The sequence below is a fragment of the Triturus cristatus genome, chromosome 3_2, assembly GCF_964204655.1.
Source record: "Triturus cristatus chromosome 3_2, aTriCri1.1, whole genome shotgun sequence".
NCBI classification, from domain to species: Eukaryota; Metazoa; Chordata; class Amphibia; order Caudata; family Salamandridae; genus Triturus; species Triturus cristatus.
The window spans coordinates 589,661,740-589,683,324 of NC_140584.1; the positions used below are offsets into that span (position 1 = coordinate 589,661,740).

The following is a 21,585-nucleotide window of genomic DNA, read 5'->3' on the forward strand; positions in this document are numbered from 1 at the left end:
GGGGAAGTGACCGTTCAAGAGGGGAAGGCTTGGGTAAAGAGAAAGGTCTTGAGGCCTTTACGGAACAGAGGGTACTGGGAGCAGGTTCTCAGGTAGATTGGAAGGGAGTTCCAAAAAGCTGGGGCCGTGGTCGAAAATTTGGAGCCCCCCCACTTCTTCCGTTTGAAGCGAGGGACCACGAGGAGGTGGTGGGAAGAAGAGCGGAGTTCTCTCGATGGAATGTAGTCTTGAATGGCTGTGTTAATGAAAGAAGGGGCAGAGCCTGTCCGGGCTTTAAAAATGGTACAGGCAAGCTTGAATAAGGCGCGCTGCCGGACAGGGAGCCAGTGCAGGGAGACAAGGAGGGGTGTAACGTGGTGTGATTTTGGTAGATTGAAGACCAGCCGAGCGGCTTGGTTTGGACCAATTGGAGACGCCTCATGAGGTATTCAGGCATGCCGTGATAAAGGGCATTGCCGTAATCTAGGCGAGATGTTACCATGGCCAAAAGTATTAGCTTGAGCGCATCAGAGGAAAAGAATCTTGAGACTTTACGAATTGTCCTGAGGGAGAGGAAGGCTGAGGATACGACAGCAGAGACTTGAGAGTGTAGGGAGAGTTGATTGTTAATTTTAAACCCAAGAGTTTTGACGGAGGAGACAGGAATGGGTGGGGAGCCTAAGGAAGAGGGCCAAAAGGAAGAGGACCAGGGACTGGAGCAACCACCTGTCAACACCAATTCCGTTTTATCGGGATTGAGTTTCAGGTGGTTGAAGTTCATCCAGTCCTAAGTTTTTCTGAAATGGTTTGTACATCCTCCGTAATGTCTAGGTTGTTGATCTTAACTGGTCTCCTTGCTCTGCAAACTCCTTAAAAGTGTCCAATTTTTTTACAAACAGTGCACCTCTTGCCTATTGCTGGACATGTGGGAGAATTTCCAATATGCGACCTGGAACCACATCTGTAACATATTAGGTTCTTCCTTTGTGAACTCCTAACGGGATTGTGCGTTGAAATAGCAGAGACACTTGTTTCAGGTTGATTTGTGATAGCATTTATGGACTGTCCATCCAGAATGGCCTTAGATGAAACCATGGAACGTTCAATTGATTTAGCAATATCAATGGTCTCAGATAAAGTTGGGTTTCCACAACTTAAAAGCCTTTCTTGAATTTTATGCGAGAAACAACGGAATACAAACTGGTCTCTTATGGCATAATCTGTATTTACGCCAAATTCACATGTGGAGGCCAATATTCTCAATTCTGCAATGTATTCTTCCACTGTTTCTTCAATATTTTGTTTTCTTTTAAAGAAATTATGTCGTTCCAACATAATGCTAGGTTCCTCATCGTATTGCTTAGATAAGCGAGCAAGTGCCTCTTTATAAGCGTCCCAGTCCTCACCAGAACCTATACGAGCAATGTGAGGTAAATTATCAAAAACTTTTTGTGCTGCAAGGCCAATACAACTGTATAAGATGGCTGCTTTACGAACAGCTGGATATTTCGTAGCATCAATTGCCACTAAATAATTGTCAAATATGTTGAACCATTGGCGCCATTTAACACTAGGTTTGCCCGGAGATTGTAAGAAAGGAGGAGGAGTAGTAATTTGTTGAGATGACGCCATAATACAAACAGTTCCGGGTTAACTTTTAAAGTCTATAGTACTTTGAGAAGTCACAGCATATAATTAAGAAAAAATAAATCCACAAAAGTAACAAAGTCTGGATGTCTGGATGTAGAAACAAATTTAAGATATTCACGAGCTCATATGAATAATAAGGATTAGTTACTTACCTGTAATCCTAGTTCTCATCCAGGGGTATACTCATCAAAGTCAATCTATGAATAATCCCCGCCCATGTGCGGGATCTCGGAGAATATAGAAAATACATATATATACACATATATATATACATATGTGAAAACATATAAATGCAGCCTAATAATGTTAAAAACATGGCAATGCTGTAAATTACATATTTTTGCATAGTAGTGCCCCCGTAACCCGTAAGGAAAAAAGGAAGCATCAGGCAAATTATAACAGCACTGCTTTATTGCCTTAAAGCAACATGTAATTGTAGGCATTCGCCAGTAGGCTGCAGTAGAGTATCAAGAAACCAAGAAAACTGACAACCTGCCTTTAAGGCATTAGAGTAGGGGGACCGTGCCTTTAAGGCCTGCCCGTGACCCCCTGCTCCCATGATGCACTACAGGTGGCAGTTGGGCTAGTTCTTTTTGGCGGTGCCTCCGCACCTGAGTAGATCTGCCTTCCATACATCACTTATTTAAAGAGAAAACATTGCTCGTCCGGGGAGGTGGGTGGGTCGCTTATGACTTTGATGAGTATACCCCTGGATGAGAACTAGGATTACAGGTAAGTAACTAATCCTTCTCATCCAGGGGATACTCATCAATAGTCATAATCTATGAATAGAGTAGCAAGCCCATACCCAAAGTCTCGCGGACGAGCAAAAAACAGTTAAAAAACAAACAGCAAAACACATTTTGCATTTACAGTTATGCAAACAGGTTCCTCAGAGAAGCCTGCCCCACCTGGGCGTCGGCCTGCGCGTCTGAATCTAGGCAGTAATGGCGCGTAAAAGTATGGACTGAGCGCCATGTAGCCGCTTTACAGATCTCAGACATGGGAACGTTGCGAAGGAGTGCTACCGTAGAAGCCTTCCCTCGAGTAGAGTGTGCTCTAGGTTTACCCTGCAGAACTTTGTGGGATAGTTGGTAAGCCAAAGCTATACAAGAGACAATCCATCTTGAAATAGATGTCTTGGATGCAGCCAGCCCGGTATTCATGGGCCCATAGTTCACAAAGAGCCTGTCTGACTTTCTAAGAGTAAGGGTCTTAGCCAGATAGAATTTCAAAACCCTCCGGAGGTCAAGAGAGTGTAGGGCTCTCTCCGGGGGAGTAGTCGGTTGAGGAAAGAAGGTGGACAACGCGATCACCTGGTTAATGTGGAAGTCCGAGACCACCTTGGGTAGGAAGCTCGGATGGGTACGGAGCACCACCCTATTAGCATGAAACACAGTGTAAGGTTCCTTGCAGCAGAGGGCCTGAATTTCACTAACCCTACGGGCCGAAGTGATGGCTACTAAGAAGGCAGCCTTCCAGGTCAGATGTTGCAAAGAGGCCTTATGAATCGGTTCAAAAGGGGCTCCCATCAGTTTAGAGAGAACGATGTTCAGTTCCCAGGAAGGGGAAGGAGACCTCACAGGTGGGTAAACTTTCTTAAGTCCTTCTAAGAAATCCTTTACCACTGGCATCTGAAAGAATGAGGTCTGGGTAGGAGACTTCCTATAGGCTGTAATAGCAGCTAAGTGTACTCTGATGGAAGAGTACTTTAACCCAGACTTCGCCAAGTACAGTAAGTAGGGGAGAATAACCTGTTCTTGACCCCGGATCGGATCAAGGGTGTTATCTCTACACCAGAAGCAGAATCTTTTCCATTTAAAGCCATACGACTTCCTCGTGGAGGGCCTCTTTGCCTCCCGAAGAATGCTCATACAGTCCGGTGGAAGATCTAGATGTCCGTACTGGATGAATTCAGGAGCCATGCCATCAAGCGGAGGGAGGGGAGATTGGGGTGGAACACTCTCCCCTTGTCCTTGGTCAGCAAGTTCGGCAGGCATGGCAACCTCCTCTGTGGTACCTCCGACAGCTGGAGTAGATCTGGGTACCACCACTGCCGGGGCCACTCCGGTGCTATTAGGATCATCCGAGTTCTGGCCCTGTAGAACTTCTGAATCACAGCCGGGATGAGAGGGAGAGGAGGAAAAGCGTAAAGCAAGGTCCTCGACCAGCTGATCAAAAGCGCGTTCCCCTGCGACCCCCGTTGAGGGAACCTGGAGGCGAAGACGGGGCATTTTTTGTTGTCCGCGTCTGCAAACAGATCGATGTCCGGTATGCCCCACAAGCGGAAGAGGTCTTGAGCGACGTCTTCGTTGAGCACCAAGTCGTGCGCTTCGACGAAGTCTCTGCTGAGGCCGTCCGCCTGCACGTTCAGGGTCCCTGGCAGGTGAACAGCGACGATAGTCAGGTTTCTCGCCAGAAGCCATTTCCAGATTAACTGGGCCTCCAGAGACAGGACCCGTGATCTGGTCCCTCCTTGCTTGTTCAGATAGAACATAGTTGTGGTGTTGTCCGTCTGAACCTGTCGGTCTGCAGGGATGGGTACAGGGACTTGAGAGCGAGATGGACTGCTCGTAGCTCCAAGAAGTTGATGTGATAGCTCTGTTCGGTAGCGGACCAGAGACCTTGTACTTGAAGCCGGCCCATATGAGCCCCCCAGCCCTGCATGGAGGCGTCTGTGACCACTGTCTGTGTCGGAGGCGCCTGATGGAAAGGGATGCCGTGAAGCAGATGGGAGCGCTTCATCCACCACCGGATAGAATCTTTGGCGGCTTGATGAAGGGTAATGTGATCATCCCAGCGGCCGGACCTCTGCGACCACTGATCCTCTAGGTCTTGTTGCAGAGGACGCATGTGCAGACGTGCGTTGGGCACGATGTAGATGCACGAGGCCATGGATCCCAGGAGAGATGACACTTGTCTGGCTGTGGGATATTCCGTGCTGAGAAGCGTGCGGCTTTTTTGCAGCATGGAGGATAACCTCTCCTCCGAAGGACACACGCTTGCGCTTGAGGAGTCTAGAGAGGCGCCCAGGTAGTGGATCCGCTGAGTTGGATTGAGGATCGACTTCCTGTAGTTGACCTGAAGGCCAAACGAGTGTAGAAGGTTTAGGCAGAACGAGAGATGACTCTGGAGTCGAGCTGGAGTGGAACTTTTTAAGAGCCAGTCGTCTAGATAGGGGTAGACGAATATCTTCCGTTTGCGGAGAAATGCAGCCACCACCGCCATGCACTTTGAGAACGTTCGTGGCGCGGACTTGAGGCCGAATGGCAGGACCTTGTATTGATAATGTTGGCGAAAGATGTGAAATCTGAGAAACTTCCGATGTTTCGCTGAGACAGGAATGTGGAAGTATGCATCCTGTAAGTCGATGGCACACATCCAGTCCCCCTGGTGTAGATGTGGGAAGATCTGGTGCAGTGCTAGCATCCTGAATTTTTCTCTTCTGAGAAATCTGTTGAGGAAGCGGAGATAGAGGATGGGTCTGTAGTCCCCGATCGCTCCTCTTTTCTGAACAAGAAAGTACCGGGAATACACTCCCTGATTTCTCTGCCTGTTTGGAACTTCCTCTATGGCGTTTTTGGAGAGGAGAGTGGCAACTTCGTCCTTTAAAAGCTTGTTTTGGCTGGGAGGGAGTGGCTGTTTCCGTGGGGGTACCTGCGGAGGGGGAGATTTGAACCTCAGCAAGTAGCCACGCTCTACAATACTCAGCACCCATCTGTCGTTTGTAATTGCATTCCACTCTGCCAGGTGAACGGTGATACTTCCTCCTACCGGAGTGGCGAACGAGCGCGGAGGAAGTAAGTTTTCACTGTTTGGGAGGTTGCTTGTTAGAGGACTGCTGCTGTTTAGCATTTCCTCTTCCTCTGCCCCGGCCCCTTTGCTGAAACTGGGACCTCTGTTGGTTTTGAGAGGACCATTGGGGCGTTTGAACGCGCTGGTGAATGGCACGTTTGTCGCCCTGGCGAAAGCGCTTGCGGAACTCTTTGCGCTTTTCCAGTCCCACAGCCTTTACGGTGTCCAATTCCGTTTTCATCTTGCTCATTTGGTCGTCCGCATGAGCTCCAAATAGCGATGACCCATTAAACGGCAGGTTAAGAATTCTTTTCTGCGCATCTGGTTTGAGGCCCGTTAATCTGAGCCAGGCCGAACGGCGGGAGCAGATGCCATGGGAGTAGCCATGCGTGGCTAGGTCTGATGCATCCGCCGCTGCGCTTATTACTTGGTTGGCCACCAGTCCGCCTTCTTGGAGGATCTCCGTGAAGTCCTGCCTGTCCTCCCTAGGCAATTTCTCCACGAACCTGGCCAGGGAATCCCATAGGGAGCGATCATACCTCCCCAGAAGGGCTGAAGCGCTAGCGACCTTCATGTGCAAGGCAGAGGTGTTGCACATTCTCCTGCCGTAGGAGTCCATCAGTTTGCTGTCCTTCTCAGGGGGGGACAGAAGCAGATACTGAGGCTGAGTGAGACTTCATGGCCGCCGCCACGATCACCGAATGCGCTGGCTGGTCCGCCCTCAAGAATAAAGGGTCCTCGGTCGGAGCCTTGTACTTCTTTGCTATTCTCGAAGGAACCGAGCCCGCTGTAGCCGGTGTAAGGAACGTGGCCATAGCTGGTTCTAACAATCCTGGCACCAACGGGAGCAGAGGTCTGGGAGCTGACCGATGGTGTAAAGTGTCAAAGATCACAGAAGTGGGTGCCTGAAGGACGTGCAGTGCGATGTTCAACTTCTGCGCCCCTCTACCCAGGACGTCCGAGAAAGTTATAATGTCATCCACCGGAGACACTTGCGATGGAGGCGTGGATGACAAAGTAGGAGAGTAGTCCCGGACTGAGGATCTTGTGGATGAAGTCCCAGTGGACGACCTGGTGCGTCGCCTCTTGTGGGAGCGTTCACTATGGTGAGCCTTTGACCCTGATCTGCGCTTGGACGGAGATCTTGGACGTTGATCTTGGACGTTTTGGCACAGTGCGACGGTCCCTGGAACGAGACCGGCGTGGTGAAATTGGCCTTGGATCCCTCGGAGGTGATTTACTCCTGCGCGGTGGGGAATACCTGCGGGAGTAGTCCGATCCCGGACTCCGACATGTGCCTGTGCCCACATCTCGTAACCAGCGCGGTGACAGTCCGAACCGCTCTGGAGCCTCGGGTGATCCTTCCGGAGATATTTGCACGATGTGCAGTCCCGGAGATGATGTCTGTTCTCCTGGGGACCTCTCCGCGGGCGCTCTAGTTTTCGCCCTCGACGTCGAATCCCTTGACGTCGACGATGTCTGCGTCACCATCGGCAAGTGTGAGGTATGCCGTTCTGGTCTCGACGGCGGTCTCGACGGCGATCGCGGAGACCTCGACGTCGATCTCCTCTTCTCTGGCACCTGACGTCGGCTAGATGACCACGACGTCGGCCGTGTCTTCGACGTCGACCTCTCTCAACGTCGACTAGGCGACTTTGACGTCGACCTCTCCTGCCGTCGACCGAGCGACTTCGGCGTCGACCTCTCTTGACGTCGACTGGGCGACTTCGACCTCTCTCGACGTCGACTGGGCGACTTCGCCGTCGACCTCTCTCGCCGTCGACTGGGCGACGTCGACCTCTCTCGACGTCGACGTGGTGATCTTCGAAAAAAGCTTGAACAAGCTGTAATTCAAAATTTCAGTCAAAAAACTGAAGAGCTCAAGCTCCAGGATCCTCACAGAAGGAGCCGGAAAAAAGAACTGGCCCAACTGCCACCTGTAGTGCATCATGGGAGCAGGGGGTCACGGGCAGGCCTTAAAGGCACGGTCCCCCTACTCTAATGCCTTAAAGGCAGGGTGTCAGTTTTCTTGGTTTCTTGATACTCTACTGCAGCCTACTGGCGAATGCCTACAATTACATGTTGCTTTATGGCAATAAAGCAGTGCTGTGTTATAATTTGCCTGATGCTTCCTTTTTTCCTTACGGGTTACGGGGGCACTACTATGCAAAAATATGTAATTTACAGCATTGCCATGTTATGAACATTATTAGGCTGCATTTATATGTTTTCACATATGTATATATATATATATATATATATATATATATATATATATATATATATATATATATATATGTATTTTCTATATGTTCCGGGATCCCGCACATGGGCGGGGATTATTCATAGATTATGACTATTGATGAGTATCCCCTGGATGAGAACTGGAAGTTCTAAGACTTAAATTGAATTTGTCACTTGTAAAGTTCACTATAAAAGTACAGAGGTTATTTTGTAGAGGATGTAAATACCTGATAATCCTTTAATTCTTGATGCTGTGCTTCAAACAAGTTGAAATGTGAAGATGCCGGTAAATTGAAGGTTGTTTTCCTTTAAAACAAAAATGTTGTGCTGTGCCTTTAAATTTTAAGCTGTGGGAGGGGTGACAGCGTTAGAGATCAGCGTGTGCGATCTCATCTGAGCACAGGACAGTGCTATCTTGAAGCTTGGACGTGTAAAAAAGACGTGCGCAATCCCGTTTTGAGGAAGGCGGAACTTCCGTTGAAAGCGTAACAGTAGAGAAGCTCTTAATGCCAGCAGGGGCAGACGCACATCGCCAGTAGCAAAAACGGGTTCAGACGCGAGTTAAGAATTCAGTTAACACTCCGAAATTAGAAACAAAAGGATGGTAGGTGGGTGATATTCCTTTTCCAATCTTCGCCAAGATGTAAGAAGTAATAAATCATCCAGGTAGCCAATCGGAGTTGAAGGTTTTATTTCCATAGATGAAATCACCCACGACCACGACGTCCGGCTGCCACAGATCCCAGTACAAACTAACTGTTGCTCAGAGAACCGGTGGCAGTCGACGTCACAGAGCGCGGACATGCATTCAATTACAAACATGTTGACACACGAGACGGTCGCACGCAAGACTCCGTAGAGGACTGCGTGCGCTGCGACCATCTTGTGCACTGAACAAAGAAATCAAGTAATAATGAACACTACAACGGGCAACAGCGTTAGTTGTTCGAGCATCTAACGCGTCAGTTTTTTAATCTAGAGGGTGAACGATCCTGCCATTCTTTCTCAAAACTCAGTGTGAGAGACAGTACTAGGAGCACACCAATAGATAATCCCCCGGTACAACCCCACCACCCGCAACCAGAAGACAAATGGAACTAGGAGAATGCCAGATGGTAGACAGCTTCAACGAGTAGGACAAAACATGCTATGTTACCTCTCCGTCGGCCAGTTTTTGCCCCACATGTTAATGGCGCCTCACGTAAGACAAGAATCAAGACTGCTGTAGTTGTGTGAGCGAGTCAAAACAAGCCGACAAAAGTAAAAGTGAGAGGGAGGTGTGGGGGGGGGGGAGTGGGGGGGGGGGGTGGGGGTGAGGTATAAGCCCGGGTGTTCTGTGCACGCAAAGTAAAAACAAGCATTGGCATAGCCAATAGGTCTCGCCTTTGGGACCTTATAAGTGTTTAGCCATGCAACACTTGTTGTTGCACCAAGGATATTGTGCTGGGTAACTAAACACTTATAAGGTCCCAAAGGCGAGACCTATTGGCTATGCCAATGCTTATTATTTGATTCCTTTTTTAGATGATATATTTCCATTACTTTTTAGGAGGCTTTATCTCTGACTTACATTGGGGTCCTTCAATCATTTGTTGAAGCTTGTGCTAGACCTGGTTGCTCTTCCTCTGTGTGGATGCGAGGAGTCTTCATATGAGACTTTTGCATTTTTTTTCTTACTTCGTGTATTTTAGTTGTCCATACAGAAAACATTTTTTACTTCTAATCATTAGAAATAAGTAGGTTAAATGCTGGTCATGTGCTCTGTGGAGAGCATGGGACTTTGAATACAGAAAAATAGCTTGTACTTTGTTCTGTTAATAATGTTTTGAAGCTTTTAAGATTTTATGTTTTTTTAAATCTGTTTTTTACATTCATGTAATGATTCTCCTCTATGTTGTGAAGCAATGAGAAACTGGTTATCAAAGGGACTACAGAGATTGTTAAAGCGGGGGAGGGGGGTGGGGGGGGGGTGAGATGTTGCAGTAGCATCTTTGATTTTACCTAATACTATCCGTGGAATCAAAGGCCTTTGTAAACCAGTTTTCTGAGCAGAATGGAACTCGGTATATATTATTTATTTATTTTTTTTAAGAGGAGGATATGCCCCAATATTTGAAAAAAGGCATAGATCTCTTGTAGCTGGGCCCATGCTCCATGCGCCCGTAGCAATCCTTTGATCGCAGAGGGAAATGTACTGTATAGATCATATACGGTGCTGTGTCTTGTAGTGCAACACAATTTTATTAAACTTAATGGCCGCTTTCCTAGAGATTGGCCAGCAAAGACTGCTTTTGGACATGGCAAGCTTCTAGTGCCGATTGACTACTCTAGTATCTGTAAAACAGTTTTTAAAAAATTGAAGATTTCAACATACTCGTTATGGGTCTTATTGATCACCTCGCCATGATACTGGCCTTTAGGGCACAATACCAAAACAATCTGCTGATTCAAACGTGGTTTACAATCACACACCCAGGGTTACAATGTCAGATGAGAATTTACAAGTCCTGTTTACAATTAGTATTTATAAAATTTTAATTAGCGGGGATTATATTTGCAATTTAGAGTGGTACAACAAATGTATTTTTTTTAAAAAGTTTTGTCCTATTTGAAATCACAAAGCAACTTATGCCCTTGGGAAAACGCTATAAGGAAAAGATTTCCCTTGGGATGGTTCAATTCAGAATGCCGCCTGCAAATAACTGCCCTTAATATGATGCGTCTCAGTTTAATCAATAATAACAGCGAAGCAGCAAAACAAAAAAATAAAGAAAATATACACTTTTGATAGGAAAGAAACGTGAGGTTTTTTTTAATCTTTCATTGGAATCAAGTGCTTACTTTCCCTCAGTGTTAAAGAACAGTAGATGTTTCAGCACCCAGGCTAATGTGCTGCATGCTAAATACATATGATCCCAAAGGCAAGACTGATTGCATTGCGAATGCTTGTTTAAGTGGGTGTCGTCTAGTGGTAGAAAGGCAGTCGGTTGGAACCCTCTTACTACAGGCCGATTTCTTGACACTACCTGAAAGATCTAAGCAAATTTTTTAACCCACCTTGAAAATTGGGCATTTACATCAGGAATTATCCCTAGAGAATAGATGGATTTAGAGAAAACTACTGCACCATGGATCACTATCTGACCCTTTAAATGGCATCAAGGAAGTCAATCCTGTCAGCTGGCAAATTATGCTGCTGCTTTGTAGGCTTCCGAGCCACGTTTGATCTGGTCGACCATGAGATACAGTGGAATAAATTAAAGACCTTCAAAATCCCACACAACCTATTAAGATTCAGCAGTTTCATATGAGAAATTGGGTTCATGTATATTTGACTAGACAGGGAACGCTCAGCAATAATTCCTGCGCAAAAAATGTTTTCGGCAGGGGTGTGTTTTAGCGACCCTCCTACTTAGTCTATTTTTATTTAGCCCAAAAATACCACTGTTGGGTTACAGCGTAAATTTAATGTACTTATCACAAACTATGAAACCAAAAGACATGTATATATTTAATGTAGAAAAGGCTATGGCTTACATTTTTTTCTAGAGTTTTAAGAAGTTTATATGGTCTCCTAATAAAGTTCCATTAAAGCGAGTTAGTGTTTACAAGCACTTGGGTCTCACTTTTGCAAACGACTTGAAACAGGATAAACATTTAGTAGTTTAAAAAACCTCGTCAATGGCCACGTAAATGCTTTTAAACGGGTTGATGTATGCTATGGTCGTTTATCAGTTGATCTACTAATGAAGGCAATTCTGAGTAAATTTATCCCACAGTTGCTTTAAGAGCAGAGCTACTGTCTCTTGATCAAACAGTAAGCTGGGTCTATTTGGCCTGCAGAGGGACCTGGCCCAGGTAAAGCCCTGGCTAGCAGCAAGCTTATCTGTCTTAGTGCCTTCACAGCAGCAGAAAGCAGTCCTGAGCAGGGATAGACTAAGGACAACTGCATTGACATTTATTTGCTGTAGCTCCATGTGCCAGGCCCAGTCTTTACTTATACACAGGAAACTCTATAAGTAGGCGTGCAATCAGACAACTTTCAAGTGCTCAGGGCTTTGCATAAGAAGCCAGCCTAAGGTATGGAAAAGATTAGTAATATAGCCCCCTGAGGCCTCTGGACAAAGCCTTCGGTATCAATACTGAAATTATGAGTATGTGCAGGAAACCTCCAACGTATGTGTCACCCATGGGTACCCAGGAACACAGGGTACAGTCCAAAGGAGAATAATGGGAGAGACTACTGATTATTATATACATTATATACTAGTAAATGCAATTCACAATAACGTCACTGATAGGGGACATCACAAAAAGTAGTGCCATGCCCTCATAATAATCCTCACTTAAAAGGTAAATGGCCTACTATACAACAACAAATGAACATAAAGGAATGTGAAAAGAACATGTTTCAGGTTTTACTTTTTATATAGCGCTTATCTTTTTTCCACATATACATTAGTAACCAAGCTGGGAAAAGAATGAAAGTGACATTCTTAAACACACATGTGGAACTTTGAAATTGCATTTTTGAACTGCATGTAGTAAGTAAACAAAATGTGCTGGGTCTATTTTTAAAACACTTATCATTGCTGTTAATGTGCTGGCATTAGTTATCTAGCGACAAATCACTTAAAACTTGCAGTTGGTTATGGAATAGAAGGGTTAGCTGTGTGAACGTCTCTGTTCCTTCTGAGAAAGATCCAAGACAGAAAGTGAGTTTGGCAAGAAAACTTGGGGCTAGGAGACAGAAAATGGTGGCAAAGTGATTGAAAATTGATACAGATAACAGGCACTGTCGTTTTGGAGTAGGCATGGTGGGCACAGTCACTCGAATGATAAAGGGAGAGCTGCGTGAGAGAGGAAGGGAAGAAAGGCCAGCAATAGCCGCGCGGCCGTGAAAGTGACACGGCCACGCGAAAGGAAAATGAAGCCGATAGCCGCGCGGCCGTGAAAGTGACATGGACGCGCAAAAGTGAAAGGAATTTTTTTTTTTAAAAGATGGCGGCTGCGCGTGCACGCTCTCGTGAACGCAAGCGCTAGGCCACCAGGCAGCACTTTAAAAACCCCAATCCTAAATGTCTCGGAGCAGCGCATGCGCTAGCTCAGCGAGACCTAAACAAGAGCGAGTATAAAGGGAGTGGGGCGTGCGCGCCCGCGAAAGTGATCGCCACCAAGCGCGCGGCGAGCGATGCGCTTAATGAGCATGAGGAATGCCCTATGGCGCCTCTGCTCATAAGCACGCACCCCCGCACATGCACTGCAAGCTGTAGCCGGCGGTAGCATTTTTTGAAAGCCCTTACTTAAAGTCTCGCCAGACCAGCGCAAGCGCTGGGTCAGGCGAGACCTAAAAAATGAATTTAAGTGAAACTGATCTATGGAAATTAATGGTTTTGGCAGGAAAGCGCAGTTAGTTAATGCGATCTCTACAGAATTCATGTCTATGTGTGTAACTAATGGGCGGGTCACCAAGTTGTGTCCTAGTTGGTCGACTGGGGGAAGTGATATGCATATATAATGATGTGAGGTCCCTACCTGTGACACTACAGTGAATATGCATGCAATTTGTTACACCCCACAGTGTACATTTTGGCCACGGAGAAAAAATTTGTGAGCACCCACGTCCTAGAAAGTAACGCTTACAAGTTTAGCATGCCCACCTCACTCCTCGTTGTCCTCCCTGAAACCACCTCAAATATAAAATTGTTTCTCATGCACAAAGCTGTGTTTTAGCTTGATTTGTGCTTTATAAATCCAATACATACGAGAACGAAAGATGGTAGAACTAAGTAGCAGCAGAGTGAGACTGCCTAGTCCAGCACTTTTAACCCCCTCCCAAAGCAGCCTTCTGTCAACCAATTCACTCTTATACCATTTCTGTGAGCATTACGACTAACTTCGCCCTGCTCCTATACTCGCATACAGTCACAGCATGCTCGCTAGCATCACCAAACTTAACCCTACTACCCATTAGAGTCCTCTCAAACACCCAAAGGGTTTTCCCAGCCAACCTTTACATTTTCCTCACCCAGTAATTACTTCCTTACTGACCTCTACAAGCGCCTTTGGCCGCCCTCAGCAGCTTCTGCACCATTCCCAATTGTTCCATTATCTAAACTCCGCTCACTTCTACGCTTTCCTCTCGAGTCCATCATATAAAAACCCTCAGCCCACTAGTTCTAACATTATTAGAAACTCACACACCAACCACCCAACGTGAATTCTCAAAGCTGATATGTATCTCCATTACAGTCAACGGACAACCATCTACATTTTCTGCCAATGTATAACAGCTTTCACGACTTTCATGCTCAAAAAGACAAAACATTTAATATGCCGTACACCCTCTTGCACCATCAAATGTCTCTTTACCACCATCAGCACTTCAATACATTTTCTCGCTTTTCCAAACCCAGACATCCAAGGCTGCCATGTCAAATAAGTTCTACCTAGCTGCCAGATTTGCTTTGCCATAACTGCATTGCTTAGACACCGTAGGGTGGAAAGGCTTACTGCATCGCAAATGTGTACATTAAACAAGAAAAATCCTAAACGGAGCAGAAAAACATGCTCCAATCTATCTGCTTCTCACCCGCAGGTCCCCCGTCCCAGGAAAGTATTCTCCGTACTTGTGGAACGAGGCAGTCATGACCCGGTCAGTGGTATAAAAGGCCTCCTCCACACCATCACCATGGTGAATATCGATATCTATATACAGCACCCTCTGGTGGTACCTAAAGTAAAGAGAAGGAGGGCATTTGCAAGGGCAGAGTTAGTGGGCATCGGAAAAAATGGACCACAAACAAATCCAACGTAGTGTAGTTGGGAGCTTAGAATGCACATTAAGAAAAGCAGGACAGAAACATAGCATTCATGAGGTGAAAGCGTGAAGCACACTCTCTAAAGCCCCTAGGAAACATATGTTATAGAGCTTAACACCAAGTTCCATCAATTGCTTCTCTCCGTAGGTGTTACAGTCCAAGGAATCACTTAAGGTAGCACCAAGAACTGCTTCCCTATACAGAAAAACTGGGATTCTGTTACTTTTCCATTTTCCTTGTTTTGTAGGGCACGTCTAATAAGATATACAACTGTTATACTGAGCTGTCTGTATATGTCCATCAAATCCTTCCAACAACAAATTGTTTCAGAAAATTGCACCCAACCACCAAACCAATAAAGAAACTCATGGGAACAAGCGCACACCAAACTTTTTCAGCCTCCTGTGGTTGAACCCTAAGTCAGACAGGAGAATGAATGGATATCATTGCATGCTGGTGTCAGACTTTTAAAGCCCCATCCCTCTGCCGTGACAATGCCCCAATACAGATATCTGTGACATAGCAGCAAAGTAGAAGTAAGGAAAGAGACACGCTCACTTCAGTAACTCCAAGATGGCCAAGACAATGTCGTTGACGTAGCAGAAGCCGGAAGCCTCCGATTTTTTGGCATGGTGGAGTCCACCGGCCCAGTTCACCGCAATGTCCGTTTGCTGCTTGTTCAGTTTGACAGCGCTGGCTGAAAGAATACACCATGGGGGTTATGCTGAATGCAGTGCGAGGCTCTGTGACTGATGCACAGACTCACTACATGTAACCAAACACTACCCTGCGTGCTAGCATGCGACAGGAAATAGCAGCTCCCTCTGGACCATCTCTCTCTACTCTACAGCCTCCCACCTTTCCAGACATTCACAAATGTATACGAATCTCAGCAATCCCACTCCCCAACTCCTCGGGCCCCAATCTTGCACATACATTCTCATCTCTACCCCTCACATGTAGAATAGCCCTCCATTTCCTGCACATGCGGCCCTCCCACACCCTTGCACATGCAATACCTTTCTAGTTCACCCAGCCGTGTACCTCTGCTCTTCTACCCCTCACCCTCCACCCCTACCTGCAGCGTTATTCTCCTTCAACACCACATTTGAGGCAAGAAAGCTGGGCTTAATTTTCTCACCTACAGAGCCTCCGGCAGAAAGCTGGCAAAACTCAAAGAGCCCATCGAACACAGGACAGTCCTCTCCGACATTGACTGGAAGAAACAAGCACAGGCAGTCTGGGTACAGAGGCAGACAATGGCTGAACAGGGAGGTGTGATACGGTACATTATAGGCCTTTTCCAGTCTGCCTAGGGAAAGTGAAGACTGGCAGACGCTGGATTGTACGTGCTCATGGAAAGAAGGGAGTGCTCACATCAGAACAGAGACTTCAGCTCACACCTTCCAAGTGTAATGAAGGCATGCTGTCATGGCACCCAGAACCGACCCAATCAGGTTCTATGCAACGGCAGAGGCTAGGGGTGGCACACACAGTATTCATGTGAAACCACTGCACCGCTTTGTGAAATCGCGTATAATACATCTAAACGTATTAACTCAATCAACGCCTGTTAATCTGAACCCTCCAATTTGCTTTCTACTCCACTACTTACGGACCCACTCCCTTTCATTAGTAATAATTCCCACACCACTTAGTTACATGAAAAACCTCTCAACTAATCACTTCAGATACATTTTGAAAACCAATAACTTGTACCATAAAGGACTAAACATAAGATACCCGAGTGACCATTATTTTGAACTTTTCTGGCTGAAAGTACATAAGATGTGGCTACTTATAGCCGATGCTCTGCTATGTGTGGTCTACACATTTAAAAGCTACGACACTGCTTGTGCACCTACAAGTCTGGTCAGACTACGACCAGAGTGAAAAGCTAGGCAGGAAGTCTTCACACGTGCACACACACATCTCTGCACAAGCCTGCTCTACTCCACTATCTGGACAAATGCAATATCCTAGCTCAGAGGAGGCTCCATATTCATACTGTGCCTCTACATCAGCAAGTTGCGCACATACATTCATCTGGACACAGCTGTGTTAGGGGCATTGGTGGTGCTGCTCAGGCATCTCCACACACTTGCACTTACATCGCTGCATCTGTTTGCTGTACTCTGACATGTTATCAGGCCGGATCGATCGCAGAAACTTTATGTAGTCGTCGCTGTGGTACTTCGTCATCTCCTCTGCATTGGACTTGTTAGGCCGCTGAACAAGAACAATATTAAAAGTAATAGTTCTGGGAAGAAATGGCGGCATTATATGGGCCCACTGTTTATTCGCTGCCTGTATAGCTTTCAAGATCTTCCACCCATCAACGAACTCAAACACCACAAGCAGGCAGACTGTTAAGAAGCACTCCCACGAGACCTCCAAAACATGAGGTGTGGCTGTCACAAATGCCACCAAATCACCCTAGTGCTGACAGAACTGAACTTACTTTCAGTTCAAGTTCTCATCAAACTTATCACAAGCAACTACATTCACCTAAATCATAGTGCCATATAGAAAGACAAGCATTGGCATAGCCAATAGTTCTCGCATTTGGGACCTTATAGGAATTTAGCAAAAGCTATTGGCATGGTCAATGTATTTAAGCTATGTTGTAGAGCAGGGTGGCTGTTGTGCAGCATGTTGAAAAGTTATAATAAATTATTATAAGTATTTGTGTTACCTTATATATAGCCAGTAAGACATTATGTACAACTGAATTACCTTATTAAAAAAAGAACGTAAAAAGATTCTAGTTTTCTTCGTTCTTGCAATACTTATTGAGAAGAATTCAAATTAAGCATTTTTTTCTAATACTACACAAGTACTAATCTTTACCTTCCGTTTTTCACTTCCAGTGTCACGCTTTAGACATCAGTAAGACCGTAACCTTTCTCACATGATGGACAAACGTTTCCTTAGTCTTCCATAGTACTCACTGGGAAAGGGGGGGGCGGGGTTCGGCTCATTGTTAAATCTCCTTGCATGTATGTGTAAGTGAAACTCTTAAACGCAAATAGGCATGTTCACAATTGCAAAACCCTTTTGGAATTAGGAGAAAATGTTTTTGTGTTTTGTGCTTTTAAATCGCCTCTTTTTTTTGCAGTTTTATATAGCACGAACTCTGACCCAAAGGTATTGGAGTGCGTTACATGAGCACCAGTTACACTGTACAAGTGCACATCTATCTTTGTTAGGCAAGGGGAGATTAAGTAATTTGCCCAGAATCACAGGGTGTTGAGCCGACCCTGAGACTCAGACCTAGTTGCCCAGTTCCAAAGCTGGCAGCTCTGGTCGTTATTCCACATCTTCCCAGGGAGTGGGTGTTCTGAGACAGATCTTTACAAAAAAAATTGTGGCCCATGTCTACAAATTTGCAAAAATTAAATGTTTCCAAACAAACTGAAAGAATATTGTAAATTCCTGAAAATATTATATATTTCCTCATGCGAGGCTGTTGTAAACCTCTGGGTAGCAAATTTAATCAGTTGTAAAGTCTTTAAATGGTTGCTGCCCAGAATTATTAGAATATTTTTAGCTATGATCGATTAATCGGTGCACTTCTACAAAAAAAAAAAAAAAAAGGACTGAGTGAGAAACTGCTTCTCGACTGGCTGATAGGGTGTGTGGGAACAGCAGTGCGCGCATTATGTGGAACAGAGTAAAGGGCAGGCAAACCCCTCTCGCCTACAGTGCCAGTTCGGTCCCCTGCCCTGTGTTAGAAAGCGCTAAACACCTTTAACGGGGGTGACACACAGAGAAAGCTCACTGAGCCAGGTGGCAAGTTCATTACCTGACTGCGCTTTTATTCACTGCTTAAGATGAGATCAGCAAGCCATGAGAAAACAAATGATTGCCCGAGGAAATCCTACATTATGTGTACAGCAGATGATTCTGCAGAATGCAAGATGTTTGCTTTAATCCCTAATTTAGAGCTTGAGTTACAATTTTAAAAGAAGATTGAACCTCATCACTTGAGCACGTTTTGCAGTTAAACTAGTGTAAACATGAGCTGCATACCTTCATCACCCTTTATTAGACAGTGGACAAAGGACCGCATCCCAAAGAGAAACAAGCGTGGCAAACGCGCTAATTGAAAACAGATGGCGGCTGGGGTGAGAGCGGAAGGAACAAGCGCCGCGAATGCGCTAATTAAAAACAGATGGCGCCCCTGCTCGTCACCGCAAGCTGTGGGCGGATACATTTCCTGGGGAAGGTGGGACATGCACCCGCCTTTTGCCCAATTGTGTGCTGTCTTTTTTAGAAAGACGCACGCAAAGTCCAATAGAAAAAAAAAAGTTTACAAAAAAAAAAAAATAACACGCACAAGCGTGTGAAAAGTGCTGAGTGATTTCAAGAGGTTGTTTTCCTAGAGTAGCGCATGCGCGTTGCACTAGGCTCGACCTAAAAAGGCACCCCCCCATCAAAAATAGAACCCCCACCAATCTAAATATTAACTTCTCTCTCAAGCCACTCACCCGAATCCAGTGGAAGTGACCTTTCTCTACAGCAGCACCTCCAAAAGTAACTCCATGAGCATCACACGCGAGATTCAGAAATGAAAACTTCCGTTACTAAACAAGAGAGCCCTAACGCAAACTCTGGGTGTTCACATGGGAATTCAGTGCTACACCAATAACACACCACGCAGCTGGCACTCTGTAGTGCCGGCAATCGGAGATAAACACCGTTCAAACCAATGACAACACAGGTTTTCTGGACTCTACTGAAAGAAACATAGGAAAAAACACACGGAGGCTTCTCTTCGTGACCATACTGCTAATGGCACGAACCTAACTGGGAAGTGATGGAGCGCTGAACAGAAGGACAAAGCCTCTTTATGGTAGAAGAGCGCTGACAGGAAGACATTGGGGTAACTAACAATTGAGGGGGTGCCTAACAGTTAAGAGGGTTGTCTTTATTTTTGTACTGTAAACAGCAGTAACACCAACAGGTCGAACAACTGAAAGAAAAGCTCCCCAGAGGAGTTCAATAGTAACAGCATCGAATACAACAGATCTGGAATTCGATATCACGAGACAATACAGCAATGCTCTGCAAAGACCGGCTCCTGCTAACTAATGCTTTTGCGGGAATTAGTAGCAAACCTGGGTACCAGCAGATATTAAGACGCTGCCAAATTGCATTTCTTTGCTGTCTTTTCAAAACCTCTGCTGTCTGAAAGCTACTGCCGTTAAAACGTATCCAGTGAATGTAGTTTAGAATACCTGCACAATGGTAATGAAGCGGATCCAACAGGACACCTGTTGGGTTTTTTTTGTGGCAGGCAGTAGAAATAACCGGATGTGAAAGAGCCTTTAAAAAATTGTCCAGTAAAAAGCTTCAAGAAAAGCAAACATCATGCTTCGAAAATAGACCCATGAAAATAAAGATGCCAGGGAATCAGCAACCATGAAGCACTCACAGGCGCTTGAAGACTGCCCCCTGATATTTCTGCCCAAACTTTACAGTACAGTTTGCGAGGCTGGAGTTGGACAACTCCGCACAAACAAGGCACTACCCAGTTTAACACCACTGGCGAGAGAAATAGACAATTCTAGCCATGGTAGTATGGTCTGACGTTTGCAGCACAAATACATTCAATGTAGGCTCCAGATGAATGAAACCATAACGTCTATGATGTGTACACCACAACCCTCATCTGGTCACAAAGAGGAGACCCTCAGCTCCATCAGTCACCTGATCACCATCCATTCCAGCCCTCTCATGCATTACACCAGATACTCAAAAAGAACCCCTCCTCCACGCCAAACCTCACACACGACACCAGACCATTAGGAGAAAACATTGTCCTAGCTGAAAAACACACACTGGCCGGCCTGAAGCAAGATTTCCACGTGTGAAAAGCGTCCCTTTTCAGTGCACGACAACCATGCTGTGTTTCTGTGCAAGACTAGCACCACCCTCACTTGCTCCCTTTTGTATACAATGGTTTGATAGAAACTTACATAGATCTCCATTTTCCTGTAAAGACCATAGTTGAGCAAGAGGTTGTGAGTCATACGGATCCGGTGCGGCTTCATGGGATGCCCTTGTCCATAGTAATAGTTCCCAACATCTCCTAAAAAAAAAGAACATAGGTCAAACTAATAGCGAAAAGATCATACTTCACACTGTGAACCAAAGGTATAAGAGGGGCATGGGGGGGTAGGGGGTGGGGAGGTGTTCTGTTGTAGGAATGGAGATATTCTATAACCATCTCCTAGGAGTTTTTTTTAATCCCTCGAGAACCACTTTTTTGATTTTTAAATATTTGGGTGTATTAACTGTTATCTAGGATTTTCTTTAAAAACACACACACACACACACCTGCCCTCACCTACACTAGGTGGCATATTTCACTATAGGATCTGGAGATCCTTTAGAATTTTGGTGAAATCACACAGTTTGGTTGTTACCACAGTGCCAGCATACAGTCTTTCGGCCAGTCTGGAGTTCAAAGAAATACAATGGTGTGTATTAGTGATGACAAATGATTCTGCACCTTTATCCCATGGGTGAACATTAGTATACACAATAAATAGGGAGTATATAAATATAAGCATACATGCTAAAAAATAAACAATGCAGTACACCATGTGATATTCACTAGTGGATTCAAGAGATCATATTCTGACCATTTATCTCCACTTGTGAAAGAACGTGCGGATCTAGTGTAGTGCTGTGTGACTGTGGTTGTTGCCCACTCCTACAGCCAACGCAGTGCTCGCCTTATGTCTTCATCTAGGACCATTCTAATCTGTAACGCTCTTGAGGTCCGAATACTGGTTGGCAGTCATGGAGTAAACTGTGCTATTCTATACAGCCCTGATATTGCTTCCTTCCTTCCATTTGCTGGTTTTGATACAGTCAGGGAAGCTCAGATTGGTCTTTAGGATCTGCAGTTTGTTACTTTAGGAATTGCACAACTTTGCCAGTACTCCCCAAGCTATGTTACCAGGCTCTGATTTTTTTTATACAAGTGCCTTACCTTTCATTTGATGGACTCAAGAGTGAGAAAGGATGGCAAAGGTTATCAGTGTTATGGGTGGGGAAGTCACATGGGGTTTTCCTCATGTTTCTT

At 45.5% G+C, this 21,585-nt stretch overlaps 1 protein-coding gene across 1 annotated transcript in view; it reads right to left on the reverse strand.

Moving 5' to 3' along the window:
• HDAC1 (histone deacetylase 1) overlaps positions 1 to 21,585 on the reverse strand; it is a 207,262-nt gene that overhangs the window by 148,524 nt on the left and 37,153 nt on the right. Inside the window, exons 2-6 of the mRNA XM_085648399.1 lie at positions 20,471 to 20,583; positions 16,601 to 16,718; positions 15,631 to 15,705; positions 15,048 to 15,186; positions 14,261 to 14,402 (exon numbers count right to left, since the gene is read on the reverse strand). Of these exons, the coding sequence (XP_085504525.1) occupies positions 14,261 to 14,402; positions 15,048 to 15,186; positions 15,631 to 15,705; positions 16,601 to 16,718; positions 20,471 to 20,583 (587 nt within the window). The remainder of the gene's footprint in view (positions 1 to 14,260; positions 14,403 to 15,047; positions 15,187 to 15,630; positions 15,706 to 16,600; positions 16,719 to 20,470; positions 20,584 to 21,585) is intronic.